We start from the raw sequence: 16753 nt of genomic DNA on the forward strand, positions 1-16753 counted from the left end.
CTCTCTTATCTTTAAGGGAGATATTGCTTCTCATGCACCTCCTTACATCTCATGTACAAGAGGCTCTACCCCCTCTCTCTAGAAACCTTTCCCATATGGTGACCTAAATATGGCACACAAAGTTTTTTGCTCTTTCATTTCATATATCCACACTATATAGGAAACTTCCTATCGATGTTACATATATCTGATAAATCAAGAGATATATCCAAGAGTCTTGATCTTTATTGGATATTTATTTTCTTTAGCAAATTTATTATTATCAATCTTAATCCTACGTAATATGAGATTTTCTTATGTGGGTTATTTTTGGATAGCAACAAATCCAATAATACTTACACAAAATTTATGATATTTCACCGAAAGTCCCGGAGAGATTCCTCATTCCTCTACCCAAATAAAAAAATTTCTCTTGATTTGATTCCATTAACCAAACCCATTTGAGCTCATGGTGAGCTTTGTCCTCAGTAATTTGTTGCAGACTGCAATTTTCGATTTAACCAATTTAATGACATCAAAGTTGCATAAAAATTTATGTATAAGGTGCCGAGACATTCATCTATTGATAAAGAATTTTGGTTTTGAGTGAATGCTATTAAGGTCACCTGTTCGAAACGAGGGTGAACACCAAAAATTTATCGCTAACTCGTGTAATCTCTCTCTCTCTCTCTCTCTTCTTGCACGTATGGCAACTGTTTCAAGACCAAAATATTTGGCAAAACCCATGTGTTTTTCCCAAGCTCTGAAGTAGCTAAAACTGTTCTAAGCTCTGACTTTGTGGGTTTCAAAAAGCGATATCTAAGAACAACTGCAAAGGCCATTGGAGATCGGAGCCTTCTCTGTGCTACAAAAGAAAACCACAAACTAATAAGGCATCGCCTATCCAACCTTTTCGACTTCAAAGCGTTGTCTTCATTCATGCAAAATTTCGATGAAACGATCGTAAGGGCTCTACTGCAATGGGAAGGCAAAGGAAAAGTCCTGGTGTTGGATGAAACTTTGAGGATAACCTTAATAAATTATTTAACTGTAAAATATTTTCTGATTCATGAATGATATTACAAAATTTTGCATTTTGTCTTGGAAAAAAAGAGTTGGTGCTTGATTATATAATAATTACTCTATTGATATTTAGCCTCTCTTTCTCTTCGGTTTTCTTAGCTGTTGTGATTTGCAGGTTGCTTTCACTGTAGTATGCTAGATGTTAATGAGCCTAGAGGATGGGGAGGATTTGAAAAAGCTAGAAGATGTTTCAAGTGTTTGTGATGCCATGTTGTCCTTCCCCGTGTGGTTTTCGGGCACTGCTTAATACAAGGGCCTCAAGGTATTATTTCTTTAGACTGGGGTTCCCATCGAGGTTCAGAGATCTGATATGCCCACAGTTGTCAAGATCAGATATTGAACCACTAACCAACAACTTGGCCACTCAGTCTAAAGTAAGAATTAAATTAAAAATCAGCCAAAATGAATGTTTGACTAGTTTTTGTTGGTTGGATCAACCAGTAAATGTGGTAAAATAAAGTCGGAGGGTCTATTTATAGTATTTCTATTTTAGGACAAATATATAAACCCCCCTCGAAAATTTAAGACCAAATACCCCCTAATCCTATCAATATCTCACAGAAACCCCATTGCTAAATAAAAAAGAATGTTTAAACCCCATCAAACCCCATTGCTAAATAAAAAAGAATGTTTAAACCCCATCTTATCTTTTCTATTGTAAGAAATTAGCTTCTATTTTTTTTACATATATGCCCCTCTAAAATTATACTCCCAAATAACCCCCTAATCCTATCCATATCTCATCGAAAACCCCATTGCTAAATAAAATAGGATGTTTAGCCCCCTTCTTTATCCCTTATATTGTCCAAATGATAGAATATTACCCCTTTTTTCTTTTTTCTTTTTCTTAATCACCCCTTTATCTAGATCTTGGAGAAGTTCGCCTTCTCCTTCTCTTTCTTCCTCACCAGTGGATTTCATCTTCCCTCCCTTGAATATTTTTCTCTCTCATTTTGTGAACCTCACAAATAAGTTAAAAGAGGTATCATCACAACCTCGAATTTTATAATAAGGTTATTAGAAAAAAAAACAAAGGTGCATTTTAAAAGGGTGCAGTTTGCATACGGACGCATCCGTAGGTGTAGGGGTAAAGCGCACCTTCAAATTTTATCATAGTATATAATTTTGATATAAATTGTTCTTAAGATTATCTCAAATTTTATTTTTATATCTAATTATAAAATTTTAAATTTCAAAAATGGTTAAAATCAAGTATATATATATCAACATATGAAAATCTTGAAAATAGACGGTGTAGATAATATGTTGTAAAATGCACTATTTATGAGACTTAAAATCTTTTTAATTTTCACAGTCATACATCTCGATGTTAAGATGATTAATCAAAGGGTTTTCAACAGTAAAAATCCCTTTTTATTTAACTTGGGGGGTTTCATGAGCTTTTTATGATACCAAGGGGTTATTTGGGATAGGAAGTTTAGAGAGGTATATGTTTTTCTCTATTATATTTTTAAATATTATTCTTATTTTTTTTATTTCTTAAAAATCAAATCTACATGGTCGAAGTGGTTTTGATTAGATCAAACTCCTTATTGGTTATATGGCTGGTCAGATACCGATTCCAATGGGATGGCCAATAAAACAAAGATAAAGGGAAAGTTAAGACATAGTTATGTCTTTAAGTATTGAAAAATATATTAGAGCCCAAGGTTAATTTGTTAGTGCGTGATGATTTGTAACACTACGTTCTACGTTCAATTTCTATCAAGGCTAGGGGCCCTCTCCCCATTGACTCAACTAAAAAAAGAGGTTATAATAGAGAGAAATAATTGAGACAACAATGTTTAAGATGAATATTACAAGCATTATATTTATAGACATGGAAAGATATAATAGAGAGAAATAGTTGAGACAATAATGTTTAAGATGAATATTACAAGCATTATATTTATAGACATGGAAAGATATACTCTTAGCCATCATATTTAAATTATAGTTGCCATAAGAGTGTCATTGACTAGACTCAATTTTCAAAAAAAATTCTACGAACTTAATGATACACCCCAAGCCATCTAATTTGACATCTAATGACTAGGAATATATAAATTGCCTTGTAGTATACAATCCAAACTGACAATAAATACTAAAAGGGCGTGGTTTGTCTAAGGTGGAGGCTCTAAACAATCAATTTAAGGCGCTTCTTCAAATAATGTCGAGAGATGTAGCTTCAATACTGGATCTGTGTGATAGCTTGAAATTTTATCTTCATATCTAATTATAAAATTTAAAGCTTAAACAATAATTTAGATTAAGCAGATATATGAAAACTTGAAATTCTTGAAAATTGACAATCCAAAATGCATTACAAGATGCACTATTTTCAAAACATGAAATCCATTTTTTCTCGTGTCCGTGCATCTTGAGGTTGAAATGATCAATTTGAGGTTTTCTTAATATGAAAACAACACCTTCTAGTGAAATTTTGATGTGCGCCTTAATTTGATTCTTTAGAGTATCGCACTGCTATAAAAATTTTCCATATTAGAATTTCGAACACTAAAGGTTTGGACGTAATGGGCGTCTCTCAGGAGCATTAAATCACGTAGTACCCGATTTTTCCTTTTTCCAATTTAGCAAGGTATTATGTTTCATATAACGGGCTCTTTAGTATATATCTTTTGGGGTTCGGCCTAGTGATGGACATATCAATTTAAGTGAGGGAATTCAAGTTACTATACTTCATATAATGGGCTCTTTTTGCTAGATAATTAAACAGGTCAAGCTCAAGTGGGAACAAGCTTCACTTGATCTTGGCTTAAGCATGTTTAGTACATTATTTAAGGAAAAGTTACTTGTGGACACAAAAACTAGTGGGAAAAAATATAAAAAGATATGTATTTTCTCAAATATTATGGGAAGGGTACGTTGCCACGCGTTTTTTTTTTCTTCTTCCAATTTTCCTTTGGTGACCAGTTTATTTTTATTTTTATTATTTTCGTTTTCTCAATCATAGGATTGTGACTTAAGATTTAAGTCACTTTTGGACTGCTATGATATCTGAAATATCAGATGTCCCTAAAATGGGTAATCTAATGTTGACGACAGGTGGTCTAGAACTATCATTGATCAAACCAGTTCTTAGATATGGAATCTCTCTCTCTCTTAGCATGAAAGAGATATTTTAGGTGAAGAAAAAGTAACTATAGAGTTTAAGATATAAGTGAGATATATATTGAGCTCTCTCTTCCTTCTTTTTTTTTCCTTCTTTTTGTTTACACGTACTCTCTCTCCTTATCAAAATCGGTCCTAAAATTTCTCATTTTCTCTTTCTTGCATATACTCACTCTCTCCTTTTCAAACTCTAGCCTAAAATCTCTCATTATCTCTCTCTCTCTTGGGCATATTCTCTCAAATAAAATCGTACTAAAATCTTGATTTCTTAAAATCTCTCATTCTCTCTCTTGCACGTACTCTCCCTCAAAATCTCTCTTAAAATTTCTCATTATCTCTCTCTTGTGCATATTCTCAGTTGCATGTATTCTCTTTCCTTCTCAAAATCTCTCCTAAACTCTCTCATTATCTCTCTCTTTGGTACATATTCTCTCAAATAAATCCTATTAAAATGTAGATTTCTTAAAATTTTGTATTAGGAGATTATCTCTTATACACTTCTTAAAATAGATACTCTTCATGCATAAAATATTAGGAAAGTGTAGAGATTATCTTTTCTCTACTATTTAAGTCCAAATTTTAGGAAAGGGTTGGATAAAAAAAACCTATTTATCGATAAGATATGGAAGCAATATCTCTCTTTTCGTTAAAATCTATAATTTCTCTCTCTCTTTAAAATCTCTACTCTACACGCAAAAAATTTTGATATATGTCCTACCACCTCTATAACATTAGAGGCATTTCTCATTTTCGCAAGACGTGTCCATGGAAGTCAAGCACGAATCAGCGCAATCCTGGCTTTACTGAATGCATACGCATGGCCATCTAAAAAAGAAAATTTAGCCGCACCTCTCTAGTGCCTCATCAATTTTGGTATATTTCTTTAGTATCTTGCCGCGTTAACCTCATATCATTAAATGTAAGAAACAAAAGATAGAACTGCGGCTTAAAAAATTTCTCACTGGTATTTCTCTTCCTCCAAATTGTTCTTTGTCACCCTCCAAATTTCACAAAATCTCTCACACTCCTCTCTCTCTAAACTCCCACCCATATATATATATATATATATATATATATATATATATATATATATATATATATATATATATATATATATATATAAAATAGATTGTTACCTAAAATTAGCAATAGTTTAGGTTATATTCCCGGTCATCAGATCTTGATATAAGTGCTGAAAATTAGAATATTATTTGAATTTTTTTTTTTTTTTTTACAAATTAGATCAAGATAAAATTTTAGGCGGTGTATGCTACATAATAGGGTGCAAAGGGAAAAAAATAGAAAACAAGTATTTTCTAAAACTTAAAATACAAACTACCCTAAATAAAAGATAAGCTATTTTGGTCATTTTAAATTTTGAAAATATTTTTTATATTTTATATAGTGTCGATGGTGTCAAGTATATATGCCTAAAAGTTTTTATTAAACAAATTTGTAGAAAAAAAAATCAAACTTTTAATAATGACATGCATTTTCAACCATACAATCATATGATCTAACAACTGGGAGCATAACCTAAACTACTATTTATTTTAGGTCCAATTTATTAGTAGTTTTGATTCATACATTGGTTTCATAGTAATATGATGAAACAATCATAAAAAATCATGCTAGGGCCAACTGTTTGATTTTAATTTTTGAAGTATACTCTTTTTATTTTGATGATCAATCACAAAAACAAAAAAAAAAAAAAAAATTAAAAACCACCCTAAAAAGTATTTTTCTTTAACCTACTTAACATAAGCCATCTGTGAGATGTGTAGTTCTAGGCTTTAAAAGGATTTTTTTTTCCTTTGTCCAAATTTTTAAGATGGCTTCACTAATGTTAGACTAACAATGTTAAAAAAAAAATTAAAAAAAAAAAAATATATATATATATATATATAATTTGTATAAGGATTAAATATATCATTCATTATTTTTTGAAATTCAGAAAGGGCATTCTTGAGTGCAAATGGAATTACTTTCCATTCGTACTGGCCAAATGGAACATTGAAGGCTGTTTTATATATATCCGTTTCATTTATTTGGATTTGCCAATATCCTGATTTCATATCAAATTTAAAAAATAGACATGCATTCAGCAATCTATCTAATAGATATTTCTTATTAGGTATTGGGTATCTAATCCATTTTAACACCTTATTTAGAGGTTTATAATTTATAACTAATCTTGGTACTCCTCTTTCTTTTTCGGCTTCGTTTTCAACATAGAAAGCGGCACAACTCCATGGTGAAGCACTTTTTTTAATTAATCATTTCTTTAGTAGTTCTTCTATTTCCTTTTTGCAAATCTCTAAAAGTCTTGAATTCATTTGTATTGATCGTGCTTTTGTAGGTATTTTATTTTCAGTGAATCCTTCTTCATATGGTAGGTTTACTATATGTTTTTTCCGATTCCAAAAAGCATTGGGTAATTCATGACAAACTTCTTGCTCTATTTGTTTTTTAATATTTTCAATATTTTCTTTTATTTCAGGTAATAGCAAATTATTTTCTATTTGTTTGTATTTTACTTCTATTTTTAAAGTACCTAAGAAATTTTCTTTATTTTTTATAATTTGTTTTATGTTATGAATTTCTTTTATCTTTGGTTTTTCTATAAAATCAAATTTAATTGCGTGACTATTTAAATTTGCTTCTATTCCTGTATGATCAATTTTTAAAGGATAAAGCAAGTTTAAAAATGGAGTTCCAAGGATTACTGCTTGACTTAATCCTTTAACCATGATAAAAGGCATATCGAAACAATTTCCATTGTTGCATTATAGGTGCATTAGAGAATTTATAATTTATAATAAGCTTACTACCATCAGGAGTATTTAGTATTTGAGTGGTTTTATCAAAATATTTAGTTGGACCTAAACCTTCATTTATACAGTTTAGATCAGCTCCAGAGTCTATTAATGCAAGTGATTGAAAGCTATATTTATTTTGAATTACTATTCTTATTAAGGTGTACCATTTTTGGTTTATAACTTTATCTATAATATTTAAATGATTTTCTTGCATTTCTTCTTTGATAATTCCTGAAGACTCATGTTTATCTATGGTCATATTGGTGAATAGATTTTCAAATTTTAAATCATCGTTTTCAGGGTTAGAGGGTTCTGTGAATTCTGTAGCCATTTCAAGTATTCTAATTCTATTTTTTAATTATTGAACCTCAGTTTTTACTTCATTTATTTCTTGTTTTTGCTCTGCTATAGTAGGTTCTCTTTGTATAATTTATTTTTTATTTATTCTTTTAAGAATTTCAGATAGACTATATTCTTGAGGTTTTACTAATTGAGGTGGATTAGCTTTCCCTTTAGCCAAGTGTAAATATTGGATTAGAGCTTCCCTTTTTTCTTCGGAATCTATTATTTTACCTATTAAATCAAGAATTAAATTTTCTTCTTTTGTAAGCGTATGACAAAAGTAATCTTGCATTGGCTCATCACTATCTGATTCCGATTTTATTTTAGTGTCTGAACTGGATTCAGAACTACTCCAAAATAAATGTTCATCTTCTATTCTTCCGATTAAAAAATTATCGTCAGATGTTGAAGAATCATCATTTATTTGATCTTCTATTAGAATAATATTATATAACTGATTTTTATGTCTTCGTCTAAATTTAATGTATCAATTTTCTTTTTGGCTCTACAAGTATTTTTGTAATGTCCAACTTTCCCACATTTACGACAAACTGAAATTTTTTTCTTTTTTCCTATTTTTAATTGATTTCTAGGAGCAATTTTGATAATAAATTTATCCCATTTCTCCATCTTTTTTTAAGACTTATATTTTTTATGCCTTGAGGTTTTTTTATTGGCTTTATGTGGTATTGGAATATTATAACCAAATTGCTCACAAAAATCTCCCAATTCTTTCTTTCCTGTCATTCTTTGTTTATTTAACTGTCTTTTTAGTTTCATATCTGTGCATAAAGCTATAGCTTCTGCACAAATTGCAGCTGATAATTCTCCTAGGGTGTATTGAAAGTATGGTATTATTCCATTATTTTTATTTTTTAATCTTTTTTTAAATTTTTCAGCAAATAAATAAGGTAATCCCACAATGAATTTCTCCTTCCAGTGATCTGCACTACTATCTTCTCTTAACAAAAGTCTAGAGAAGAAAACATCTTCGTACCATTTATAATGGGAAATAGTAGGACAGCTAAGGTTTGATAATAGATCTTCTAATCTTGCTTCCAATAAAGACGTGCTTCCTACAAAATAAAGAGTTATTGTGTAAATTAAAGTATTCACAACATCACTTTCACTGTGCGGTATATCTTGGTTATGTTCATTTTTTACAATCCATTGTCGAGTAGCATTTAATATTTGATTTGTTGTATTTTCATTCATATGAAAATCCCACCATCCTCTGAGCCATCCTGAAAAACTACGGATGATTGCTTTGGCAACATCTTGGTCATGGCTTCCAGAAACTTTGCATGCAGTAGCATACATAGTCATATGTCTCATTGTATCTAATATTTGGTGGTCGGACATTCCATCAATATTCCAATTGACTATAGTCCTACCAGAATAAGATACCGTATGAGATATAAAGTCTTCTTCAAATTGAATATCTACATGTGTTGGCCTGGTATGGTACATTCTTGCTTGAGAAGTGGGTCTCCATTTTTTTCCATAATCTATTCTATTTATATTTAAATTTTCTTCTTTTTTAAAGGCTTCCTCGATTTGTGCTATATCATTAGATATATGTTCTTGCTGTAAAACTATAGCTTCTGATTCAAAAACCTTTTCTTTACCTTTTGCTCTTTAATATCTAATTGGGATAGTGTTTTTATGATTTCCTCCATTAAGTTTTTATTATCTTCTTTAGGAGTAAATCTATCTTTATTTGTGATAGAAGGATGTTTAAACATTATTGCCTTTTTCTTTTCTTCAATTTGCCTATAGGGTTTAAAAATAATATCTTCTATTTGAGTAGTTTGTTTTCCTATAAAATTAATAAATAAATTAGTATAATTATTTTGCTCTATTAACTGTGGAAGTAGGTCAATTTTATGAGTATGTTCTCCAAAAAGTAATATGTAAGGTGAGGCTCTAGTGTCGAATTTCCCTTTCTTTATAATGATAGCTTTTTCAGGAGGATGTATACTTTGAATATCTCCTTCTGATGTATTAGAAGTTTGATATTGACTTTCAAGAGTATTTATTTCAATGTCTGGAATAGGATGTCCTCTCTCTTTAAGAATTATGTTTAGCCATTCCAAATATCCAATATTTTGTTTATAATTTTTTATAAATTTTATATACTTATGTTGGCGTAATTCTATTAACCTCTTTGGAAAAGTCTTTAAATACCAATCTCTTATTTTTTTACTTTGTTCTGACATATAACCATTTTTTATTTTGTCTAAATCTAATTTTTTCTTTTTCTGCAGAGTTAGGACTTGCAGATCTAGGTCATCAATGGTGACTTCATTATTTGTTGAGCTAGATTCTATTGGGTGATATAAGGGTATATGAACATTACTTGTGGTTCTGGATAGTCCCTGTATTCTGGGTTCCTTTTCTATTGATGCGGTGGAAAATCTAAATGGATTAATAATTCTTCTTGAAGGTTTAATAGTATTGTCATCAAATATATTTAGTCTAGTCCTTCGGCTGGAATTGGGTTGTATATCTATTTCTCCATCTGGATGTTCAATTATTTGCTTAGGGGTCTTATTTACTGGAGTTAAATACTGTTGATTTTCATTATGAATGTTCCATGTTTTGGGCAAATTTATTTGGGACCATTCTATTGTCTTTGGGATTACAGTATTAGATTTTTCTATATTTGTTTGGAAGAAAACAGTTTGACCTTTTGTATCTATTTGTATTACATTTGGACTAAGTGTATTCATTACTTTATAGCAAATTCTATAAACTAAAGCTATATTATGAGATCCTGGATTCATGTCAAATCCTTGTGTTTTTAAATTAAGAGTAAGTACTTTAAGGATATTAGGATCTCCTAGTGATACTAAAAAATTCGGAAAGCAATTAAAGTAGACTGGGCCACTGCATAAGCTCGATTCTACTACTCCTAATAAAGAATCAGTAAATTTATTATGGCAACTATCACGAAGGCATAGTAGTATCGAATTATTTAATCCTAGTCTTGTAAGGGGCTTAATTCCTACTTGTATTAGTCCTATATATAAATATTATAATTTTTAATCAGATGTGACTGAATTACTTTATCAGATAGTAATTGAAATCTCTCTTGTTCATTTGTAACAAATAAGCGTTGTTCAACTGTTTTAATGGCATATCCTATTTTTAAATCGAAGGTTCTTTTTTTATAAATATCAGTTATAGGTACTTTAGGTATATTCCAATTTTGTATCTGCTTTTCTATATTTTCAATTACTATTTCTTCCTTATTTTTTATTCTCAATGTACTACTAGTCGAGGGTAATGTCTTATTGGCTAGGTTCATGATAAAATTTTCCATTTAAAGTTACGGATAATGCTATAGACAACCTCTTATGGCTCTTACGACCTCAACACCTCAACCTGGCCTTAACGGTCTCCAGCCTGGGCGTCAAGTAGCTTAACTTACGGACTAACTTCTAAATGGTAGATTTTCTCACGTTCCTGACTTCTACGATATATCCTTACTAGGGTACAGTAATAGTTTTCATATCATCTTATGGCTCTGATACCATTCGAAACCAAGACCGATTTAACTGATTAACTGATTTAACTTTACTGATTTAATTTAACTGAATTTCTATTTATTTATTGTCAACAAAAGATCATTAAAACATTCTTAAAAGTCCTATGTATATCAAGGCTAATAATATAATAAAAACAGAGAATGGGGAAATGTCTAACAATATCCAACTTGTATAAACAGTACCATAAATTTTAATGCTAAATATGAATTTTAACTGCATGAAGCTAAAATAGAGTTTAGAGTTTATTTATAAACAGGTAGAGTACAAGGCATGCAAACTGAAAACACAAGACTAAAAAGATACAAGACATACTGCTGCTTACATATACAGAAGCTGACAAACAACTTCCTTTCAGCAAGATAATAACTTGGAAGATCGTCGATGTTACAATCACACATAATTATACAATAGAGAAAGAGTTACATAAAGGTAGAGTTTACTCGAAGAAGTCTGATAAAACTATACAGGCTCGCAGCTGAGCTAGGCGAAAAACAACGAGATGAGATAGAGAGAGAGTGGATGAGAGAGAGATATATAAGGAGAGAGAGTCTTCAGTGTTATGAGCTTTTCCAAAAACTCTGCCCTCCTTCAGATGAGTTGAACCCATTTTATAGTCACTGGACTTCGAGCAAGTTATAGATAGCCTTTTAATTTTTGCTTCATATCCGGACAGATGGCGCTTCTTAAGACATTGATTAAAAGCAAAGATGTACACTGTATTGTCGGCATGCGTCGGCAGGATACTGTTGCTGACGGGTGGCAGGGTACTGTAATGTCGGCAAGGTACTGTAGAGACACGTGTCAGGTACGGTTGGCTTTTACTTTTGTTGCTTTGTCGAGTGGGAGACAAGGAATCTTTGAGTGGAAGACAAAGAGATAATGGTCGGGAATATCGTGTTGATTATATCGGGTCGTTGTTTGGGCATTGACCTTGAACTATTCGGGCCTTTGGGAAAACTCGTCATCATCTTCATTGTAAGTTTATTCTTCATTATTGGAGGATGTAGTCATTTTTTCTGTTTCTTCTTCGAAAATCTGGAGTAACTGCTTCTCGAGTTCTTCTTTAGTTGCCAGGGGACTTTTCTTCTGCATTCTTTGGATATATTCTGATAAATTATTTGGGTTTTCATTTGAGGCATGCCCTGGTATTTTTCTTAATTTAATATTGTCTGGCTCAAGGGCTTGATTCTCAAAACCATCCCACCATTTGATATAAATTTTCCTTCCCAATCTGGGAATATATTCAAAATTATTAATGAGGTTTTCTGAAATTCCAAAATTTCATTTCATGATCCATGGAATTTGTATAAAGCCATGAAGTATAGATGATAGTCAATATTTGGGTCTTTAGTATTGTATTCGACAAATTTAGCTTGAGATAGCTGTAACCTTTGAGGTAGAATCTGAGATCCTGATCCCCATATCATAAACCAATTTCTAAACCAATTAGGGAATGGTTCAGTAATGGATTCTTTTATCTGGATAAATCAGGTATGAGAATTGTTTATATTTTGGAGGGCAAATATTTTGTACCAGGCATCAATATATTCTAAATATTTATAGTATTTAACATGGAATTCAGGAGCTTGTAATTTCTTTCCTCTTAAGGGATCTGAGCCCCAATCTTTGTATGTTAGTATTTTTCTTATTTGCATTTTTGAATAGGCAACTATATTGGTATTTTTATGTAAAAGTGGACCAGAGTAATAGAGCCTGTTTCAAGGAGAATGGCCTCATACCATTCTCGAGTTTTATTCCCATTGGAATGGTTTAAATTATTTAGTAAATAAAGACTAGCAATTTTTTCTGGTTCTAACATTATATGCTCATCTTCAGTAATAGAATCTATTAAAAAGGTGGTCTCTTCAAATTGGGATCTACCAGAGGGTGATAATTTATTTGGGATTGGAGATTTTAAGAATACTGGGGTCTGGTAAATGCTTACTTGGCTAGAATGTTCTGGATAATTTGATATAGTTCGAATAGGTGATGATGGTGGATAACTTATTATTGGGGAACCTACAGGGGATGATTAAACAATGGCTTTTCCTTTATCAGTATTCATATTAGATAAGGAATTTTGCTAATGTTGGCTAGTTGCCTCCTCTTGCCCCCCCTGTAAAAATTCATGGGTAAGAAAATCAGGAAGATGATTAGAAGAACCAGGAAGATGTTCAATAGTGAAATCAAAAGATGAAAGAATAGCTTTCCATATAGCAAAGATTTGCTTGGAGACAAGATACTGAACATCTTTAAGTAAAATGTCGTGGGCTTCTTTACAATCAGTTCGGATTAAAAATGGTTGATTGAGGATATCACTTTGAAATTTAGTGACACAATATACAATTGCTAATATTTCTTTTTTGATGGTGGAATAATTATACTGAGTATTGTTCCAAGCTTTGGATGTAAAGCGAACCAATTGTTCACTATTATCTATTCTTTGTTTAAGTATTCCTCCTAACCCAAGTTCGGAGGCATCACATTCAATAATTTTATAAGCATTGGGATAAGCTAGTACTAGGCATGGTAAGTCTTTTGCTTTTTTTTTAAGGTTTTGTACTGCATAGGTATGCATATTAGTCCATTTCGAAGGATTCTTTTTTAATCTATCATATAAAGGTTTAGCTATAATAGCTAAATTTTGTATGAAGTCAGCAATATAATTCAGACATCTTAAAAACCTTTGTAATTCTGTTTTATTAATAATAATATCAGGAAATTTATTTGCAAATTCAATTGCTCTATCTATTGGAATGATAGTGCCTTGAAATATGTTATGTCCTAATAATCTTATTTTGGTTTGGAATAAACTCATTTTCTTAGCAGAAACAACCAAACATGCATTCTTTACTGCTTTGAAGAAGGCATTTATATGTATGAAATGTTGTTGGATGGTATTGCATAGGTATGCATATTAGTCCATTTTGAAGGATTCTTTTTTAATCTATCATATAAAGGTTTAGCTATAATAGCTAAATATTGTATGAAGTCAGCAATATAATTCAGACATCCTAAAAACTTTTGTAATTCTGGTTTATTAAGAATAATATCAGGAAATTTATTTACAAATTCAATTGCTCTATCTATTGGAACGATAGTGCCTTGAAATATGTTATGTCCTAAAAATCCTATTTTGGTTTGGAATAAACTCATTTTTTTAGCAGAAACAACCAAACCTGCATTCTGTACTGCTTTCAAGAAGGCATTTATATGTTTGAAATGCTGCTGGATATCTTCTGAAAAGATCAAGACATCATCTATATATACGATTATAAACTTTGTATAAGGATTAAATATATCATTCATTACTTTTTGAAATTCAGAAAGGGCATTCTAGAGTCCAAACGGCATTATATTTCATTCGTACTGGCCAAACGGAACATTGAAGACTGTTTTATATCTATCCTTTTCATTTATTTAGATTTGCCAATATTCTGATTTCATATGAAATTTAGAAAATATACATGCATTCAGCAATCTATCTAATATATATCTCTTATTAGGTTTTGGGTATCTAATCCATTTTAACACCTTATTTAGAGGTTTATAATTTATAACTAATCTTGGTACTCCTCTTTCTTTTTCGGCATTGTTTTCAACATAGAAAGCGGCACAACTCCATGGTGAAGCACTTTTCTTAATTAATCCTTATTTAGTAATTCTTCTATTTCCCTTTTGCAAATCTCTAAAAGTCTTGAATTCATTTGTATTAATCGTGCTTTTGTGGGTATTTTATTTTCGGTGAATCCTTCTTCATATGGTAGGTTTACTATATGTTTTTTTTTATTCCAAAAAGCATTGGGTAATTCATGACAAACTTCTTACTCTATTTGTTTTTTAATATTTTCAATATTTTCTTTTATTTCAGGTAATAGCAAATTATTTTCTATTTGTTTGTATTTTACTTCTATTTTTAAAGAACATAAAAAATTTTCTTTAATTTTTTATAATTTGTTTAATGTTATGAATTTCTTTTTCCTTTGGTTTTTCTATAAAATCAAATTTAATTGCGTGACCATTTAAATTTGCTTATATTCCTGTATGATCAATTTTTAAAGGATAAAGCAAGTTTTAAAATGGAGTCCCAAGGATTACTGCTTGACTTAATTCTTTAACCATGATAAAAGGTATATCGAAACAATTTCCATTGTTGCATTATAGGTGCATTAGAGAATTTTTAATTTATAATAAGCTTACTACCATCAGCAATATTTAGTATTTGGGGGGTGTTATCAAAATATTTAGTCGAAACTAAACCTTCATTTATACAGTTTAGATCAGCTCCAGAGTCTATTAATGCAAGTGATTGAAAACTATATTCATATTGAATTACTATTCTTATTAAGGTGTACCGTTTTTGGTTATAACTTTATCTATAATATTTAAATGATTTTCTTGCATTTCTTCTTTGATAATTCCTAAAGACTCAGGTTCATCTTTTGTTATATTGGTGAATAGATTTTCAAATTCTAATTCATCGTTTTCAAGGTTAGAGGGTTCTGTGAATTCTATAGCCATTTCAAGTATTCTAATTCTATTTTTTAATTGTTGAACAACGGTTTTTACTTCATTTATTTCTTGTTTTTGCTCTGTTATAGTAGGTTCTCTTTGTATAATTTATTTTTTATTTATTCTTTTAAGAATTTCAGATAGACTATATTCTTGAGGTTTTTACTAATTGAGGTGGCTTAGCTTTCCCTTTAGCCAAGTGTAAATATTGGATTAGAGCTTCCCTTTTTTCTTCGGAATCTATTATTTTATCTTTTAGATCAAGAATTAAATTTTCTTCTTTTGTAAGAGTATGACAAAAGTAATCTTTCATTGGCTCATCACTATCTGATTCCGATTTTATTTTAGTGTCAGAACTGGATTCAGAATTACTCCAAAATAAATGTTCATCTTCTATTCTTCCGATTAAAATACTATCGTCAGATGTTGAAGAATCATCATTTATTTGATGTTCTATTAGAATAATATTATATAACTGAATTTTTATGTCTTCGTCTAAATTTAATGTATCAATTTTCTTTTTGACACTACAGGTATTTTTGTAATGGCCAACTTTCCCACATTTATAATAGACTGGAATTTTTTTCTTTTTTCCTATTTTTAATTGATTTCTCGGAGCAATTTTTTTTTAATAAATTTATCCCTTTTCTCCATCTTTTTTTAAGACTTATATTTTTTATGCCTTGAGGTTTTTTTATTGGCTTTATGTGGTATTGGAATATTATAGTCAAATTGCTCACAAAAATCTCCCAATTCTTTCTTTCCTGTCATTCTTTGTTTATCTAACTGTCTTTTTAGTTTCACATCTTTGCATAAAGCTATACCTTCTGCACAGATTTCAGCTCATAATTCTCCTAGAGTGTATTGAGAGTACGTTATTATTCCATTATTTTTATTTTTTAATCTATTTTTAACTTTTTCAGCAAATAAAAAAGGTAATCCCGCAATGAATTTCTCCTTCCAGTGATCTGCGCTACTATCTTCTCTTAACAAAAGTCTAAAGAAGAAAACATCTTTGTACCATTTATAATGGAAAAGAGTAGGACATCTAAGGTTTGATAACAGATCTTCTAATCTTGCTTCCAATAAAGATGTGCTTCCTACAAAATGAAGAGTTATTGTGTATATTAAAGTATTCACAGCATCACTTTCACTGTGAGGTATATCTTGGTTATGTTCATTTTTACAATCCATTATCGAGTAGCATTTAATATTTGATTTGTTGTATTTTCATTCATATGAAAATCCCACCATCCTCTGAGCCATCCTGTAAAACCACAGATGATTGCTTTGGCAATATATTGGTCATGGCTTTCAGAAACTTTGCATGCGATA

General features: G+C 30.5%; 1 protein-coding gene across 1 annotated transcript in view; it reads left to right on the forward strand.

Annotated features, from left to right (window-relative positions):
- Positions 1-684: 684 nt before the first annotated feature.
- The window catches only part of CYP722A1 (cytochrome P450, family 722, subfamily A, polypeptide 1), a gene marked incomplete at its 5' end in the record, with an annotated part of 65037 nt that continues 48968 nt past the window's right edge, over positions 685-16753 (forward strand). The window contains 2 exon segments of the mRNA XM_088860395.1: positions 685-1029; positions 1202-1324. Coding sequence (XP_088716521.1) covers positions 685-1029; positions 1202-1324 — 468 coding nt within the window.

The sequence above is a fragment of the Amborella trichopoda genome, chromosome 3 (genome assembly GCF_054954075.1).
Source record: "Amborella trichopoda isolate Santa Cruz 75 chromosome 3, AtrichopodaSantaCruz75HAP2 v2.0, whole genome shotgun sequence".
Classification (NCBI taxonomy): domain Eukaryota; kingdom Viridiplantae; phylum Streptophyta; class Magnoliopsida; order Amborellales; family Amborellaceae; genus Amborella; species Amborella trichopoda.